We start from the raw sequence: 4,667 nt of genomic DNA, 5'->3' as shown, positions 1-4,667 counted from the left end.
TGGGGAAACCCTGGCAGGGGTTGCCCCGAGAGGGGGTGGAGGCCCCATCCCTGGGAACATTCCGGGCCAGGTTGGATGGGGCTGTGAGCAACCTGATGTGGTTCAAGGTGTCCCTGCTCCTGCAGGGGGGTTGGACTGGGTGACCTCTAGGGGTCCCTTCCAACCCAAAACATTCTATGATTGTATGACTCCGTTCTCCACAAACATGACTTTCCCAAAATGCGGTATTTGTCACTAAAGGGTAGTGAAACTGTCAACAAAAGCTGTCAACGAAATGGTGCTTTTTGCGTTGTTCACTCCTTTCTCTTGTGTACAATAAATCTCAGTGGATCGAAGGTATTTAAGGATGTATTTTTTTATCAGTTGTATGTGATGCTTCCAGCAAGACAACTGTGAATAACGGGCAGGATTTTTGTGATACAGTCCATGTCCTTCCCTACCTGCTCGGTGATAGCTCTGTCCCCAGGAGGAAGAGGGTGTATTTCCATACATTAATTTTAAACGTGTCTTTTGGGTTTTTTTTTCTTTTTTTCAAAGTAATGGCAAAGTGTAAGAAACGCCGACGGAAACAGAGAGCCAGAGCAAAACTTCTACTGGAAAAAAAAGGAAATGCTGGTACCCCCCAGGGCTCAGGTTGCCCTCCTCCACGGTAAGAGGCTCAGTTGGAACTCGCTTTCTAGGTCCACTGTTTGCTCCTGATGGTTCAGAATTGCTTTTGGAGCCTATCTCCATCCTGTGGGATTGTTTAGTCTTGTGTATCTTCTAGTACTCTATCTATCAGTGACTTTAATGTGCAGGAAAAGCAGTTTGGATAAAAATGTATTGCAAATGTGACACCCCCACCCCCTCCCTTATCAAAATGTATCTTGGTCTTTCCTGGTCTCTGTGCTCGTGTTTACTCTGGTGTCACCTGCTGTTGCTGGTACTTGTAATTTCCAGCTGATTGGTGACAGTTAACTTTTTTAAGGGCTGACATGACAAATGTAATTACGGCCTCATTCTGAAACGTTCTGTCCCAGGTCAGCAGGTGATCTTCCTCCGAACGCATCACCCGTCCCAAGCCATCTGTCCTCACTCTGGTCATTGGCCTTGCCTGGTGTAAAAAATGTGGTAAAACCCTTTACAACAACAGCATCATTTTTGTATTGTTGGTGTCAGAACACGGTTGTACAGGTAAGCGTCCTACTTCTCTATTTTTGCCACTGCGTGAGGTTGTTCTTAGCGCTCAGATGCGGGACACGCAGTCAGATTTGAGAACTAAGCTGTAAATTCAGTTATATCTATTGAAACATCTAAAATATATTTTGTGTTTACTGTTGAAGGAATAAGTATGAGAGCATCAAGGCAACTGTGGACATTAAATGCATATGTGAAATTGTAGGGGGTTTATTGCAGTATCAGGAGGATTTGCCATGACAGAGGGTGCAGTCTGTCTTTCATAGCAGAAACGACTGTATGAATTTTTCAGGTCAAATGTGAATTACAGTTTAGAATTTGTAGATGAAGTTAAAGGGTTTTTTGGAGGAAGTTGCTCCTTGGGTTCCTGCCAAGGAAATATTTGGTGAAATTTTGTATCTTTGTGTTGTGCCTTGCCATTGACTACAGGAAGACCTTGAGCTTTCAGTAGTAATCGTAGCCCTGTCTCTGGAAACGTAACTCGGTGAAAATGCTTATCTGGTTTCTTTTTATGCCTAGAGTTTTAAGGTGGTTAAAGACACCATATTTCCATCACAAATCTACTTAAGGGAGCTAAATACGTTCAGAGAGCAGCTGGAAAAGTTGGAAACTGAATTTTCCAGACTACAAGGAACCCTCCAGGTCAGTCTCAGTCCCAGTGGGACAGGGTAACGTTTGCTTGTGTGAGCACGTAAGGAACTGTGGTCAGCGCAGATGAGCTGAAATCTTTAGAGCTTCTCATTGGGTATTGTTTCACTTCTTCACGTTCAGCATTACTAAACTGCGCTTACTTCACAGCTAGAGGGAACTGGTTTGTTGGCAAGCCTCATAAGAGGCTTTTTATGTTTTTCTGGATCAACTGAAGCCAGAACTTCTGTTCTCTGAAATTCCATCTCCTTTTGCCAGTGGATTTAGTATTCTCTTATTTATTTATATTCTTTTCAGATGAATGGAATTGCAGCTTTGTCTTCGGAAAATTCTCTTTGTCAAAAGTGTAATAAACCCGTTGTGGGTCCTCCTGTACAAAGGCAGATGGGCCCACTGTCATCGGTATCTGGGCCTTCTGCAATACAGCTGCAGCCTGTATCTGTACCCCCTCCACCTCTTCCTCCTCCGCTGCCGCCACCACCGCCACCACTGCCGCCACCAAAACTGCCTCCAGCACCTCTCCTCCTGAAACGGGGCAACGGCTCTAAAGCACTTCTGGTAGGGAGTAAGAAGGTTCCTCCGTTCCTTCAATCGTGGCTGGGTTCTTTAGACCTGGTTTTGTCTTTGTGAATGCCCAGTCACTTGCTGATCCTCATTTCCCTTCCGACCACCTTTGTTTTCAGGCACCGTCACTGAAAAAAGATGGGCCAATGCAGATCACTCTCAAAGATCTCCTGAATGTTAAACTGAAGAAGACAGACAGCAACCTGAGAATGGACAAGGTAAACCGGAGGACATGTGGATAAGTGAACGATGGTGTACTGGGGAAAGCTCCACGCTGGATCTGGTGTATTTCCTGCGATGCTTGTCTTAGCCCCTCATAGAATTTTTTTTCAATAAATTAATTCTTCTTTTCCAAAAACCCAGCGATCAGTTTTTAGTAATCCTTCTAATTCTGCATGTGGGCGTTTGGAGTGAAGAAACTAGGTGTCTCACTCCAATCTCGGCTGGTGTGCTGGACAGTTCTCCTAATTTTAGAGAAAGCATGTAGCTTTCCTGTAGCTTTGTCTGTGCATTATCAACAGATTTGGGGCTTCCTTTTGCCCAGCAGAAATCTTGTTTGCAGAGGGTTTTTTAATAAATATCTTAATGATTCAAAAAAAACATAAAAGACATAAAACAGAAGTCTTTCAGAGTATAAATATTAAATAGATTTAAGGTTAGTGAGGCCTTTTAAAGTTTTATTTGTGGTAACCTTTCTTTTCTCACTTTAGGCAGAATCACCAGTGAAGACACGAAGGGCATTAATTACAGTCTCAGACTTACAGAGTGTTAGTCTGAGACCTAAATCCAAGCCATCAGCTCACATTACAAATTCCTTAATGTAAGACGCTTTCTTCCTTTCTTCGATATTAGATTTTTTTTGTTCCAGACATTGAACTCTATTTACAGAGTGGAAAATATTTTAACAATTTGGTTTTGGTTTTGTTTTGGTTGTGGTTTTTTTTTTCTTTTTTTTTAGTACCCCTCTTAAAAATCCGTTAGATCTCCGAAAACATCTGAAGAAGGTCAATATACAAAGGTAAGTTCCTGTCTATTGTCTTGGTTTATTTTTCTAGAAAAAATAGAGAACCAATCACAATTCCCTCCATTTCCAATCTTTTCAGAAGTCCTGGTGGCACTCCACTGAATAGCAAAGAAAACATTGAATGTGGGTCTGGGCTGACGCCAATAATGACACAGGCACTACGGCGCAAATTTCAGGCAAGTCGTGACGTGGCTCTTTCTGGAACGATAAACTGGCTTTAAAAGTTCATACTGATCTTTTTCCCTACAGTGGGGCGCTGTTGGTATGTATTCTGTAAGTAACAGTCTTTCTGTAGTTCTCCTCCAAAAGCCCCGAGTACCCAGAAATAAGGGCGTGCTTGTTTTACTGATTCCCATTTTAATGGTAAGGAGACTGCAGGACGGGGGTGCCCCTGCCTGTCTCTCAGCAGGGCACCTGACAGCGCTCAGAGGAAAAGTCGCTTTTTTGGCGGCCGTTCCAGTGCCTCAATGCGATCTCCAACTGCATCGCTCCAGTTTGCAGGAGAACAAACCCCCAGGGTTAACAATGGCTTATTTTGAGGATCGGCTGTGTCTGGTTTCTTTTAAGGTGTCAGTTAAGAATTGCACTGTATTTTATCTCAGTCGTAGTCTGAGTTCCTGTTCCAAGACCTGACCCTTTTCTTATTTTGACAGATGGCTCACCCGAAGAGTCCCTCACCTGCCCGCTTAAGCGCTGCAAACAGCTTTGATGAACAAAAGTAGGCTCACGGAACAATGCCTCCTTCATTTGTGGTCAGGAAGCCACTTGAATCCCACTTTTCTCTCACTCAGGCACATGTATTTGTAAGTAAATCCTGTGCACACAAGAACGGGCCGTTATGGAACCCCTTTAGCAGATTTCTGCTTTTTAACGGCAGCATCTTTTTCAAGTGTCTCAGTCTGGTTGCATCTTCTTTCTTCATGGACAAAACCCAATGAAGTTTCCCAAGTCTTTTGATACATGGCTGCTGCTAGAGCGGGGACTATTACGTTACCAGCACTGGTGCTCCTTTTAATATAAATATGTGTATTGTTTTTACATTTAATTTTTTTATTTTTTAACAAGAAAGATCTTGGGTTCAAAGACAAGCAGCAGTTTAGCACTCTAATCTTATTAAAGCGAAAGGCTGCGAGTTTCCACAAACAATTTGGGTTCTGTGGCTAAGCACATACGAGGCACCGTCGAGGGGTATCGCTTTTGGCCGCTGCCAGATCCCCCGTCGCGCTAAGGGCCGCGCTGCCCCAGGACGAGCCCC

General features: G+C 43.6%; 1 protein-coding gene across 1 annotated transcript; it reads left to right on the top strand.

Moving 5' to 3' along the window:
* Positions 1–539: 539 nt before the first annotated feature.
* PRR11 (proline rich 11) lies at positions 540–4,355 on the top strand. The gene is made up of 9 exons (XM_009633939.2): positions 540–649; positions 1,020–1,173; positions 1,696–1,818; positions 2,122–2,382; positions 2,508–2,606; positions 3,099–3,208; positions 3,347–3,406; positions 3,492–3,588; positions 4,066–4,355. Exons 1-9 carry the CDS (start codon positions 540–542, stop codon positions 4,132–4,134), a joined length of 1,083 nt encoding a protein of 360 aa, XP_009632234.1. The 3' UTR covers positions 4,135–4,355.
* The last annotated feature ends 312 nt before the right edge of the window (positions 4,356–4,667 follow it).

This window comes from Egretta garzetta, unplaced genomic scaffold (assembly GCF_000687185.1).
Source record: "Egretta garzetta isolate BGI_Z169 unplaced genomic scaffold, ASM68718v1 scaffold112, whole genome shotgun sequence".
NCBI lineage: Eukaryota > Metazoa > Chordata > Aves > Pelecaniformes > Ardeidae > Egretta > Egretta garzetta.
Note: the sequence above shows the minus strand (reverse complement) of the source record. Positions and strands in the feature narration are given on the sequence as shown.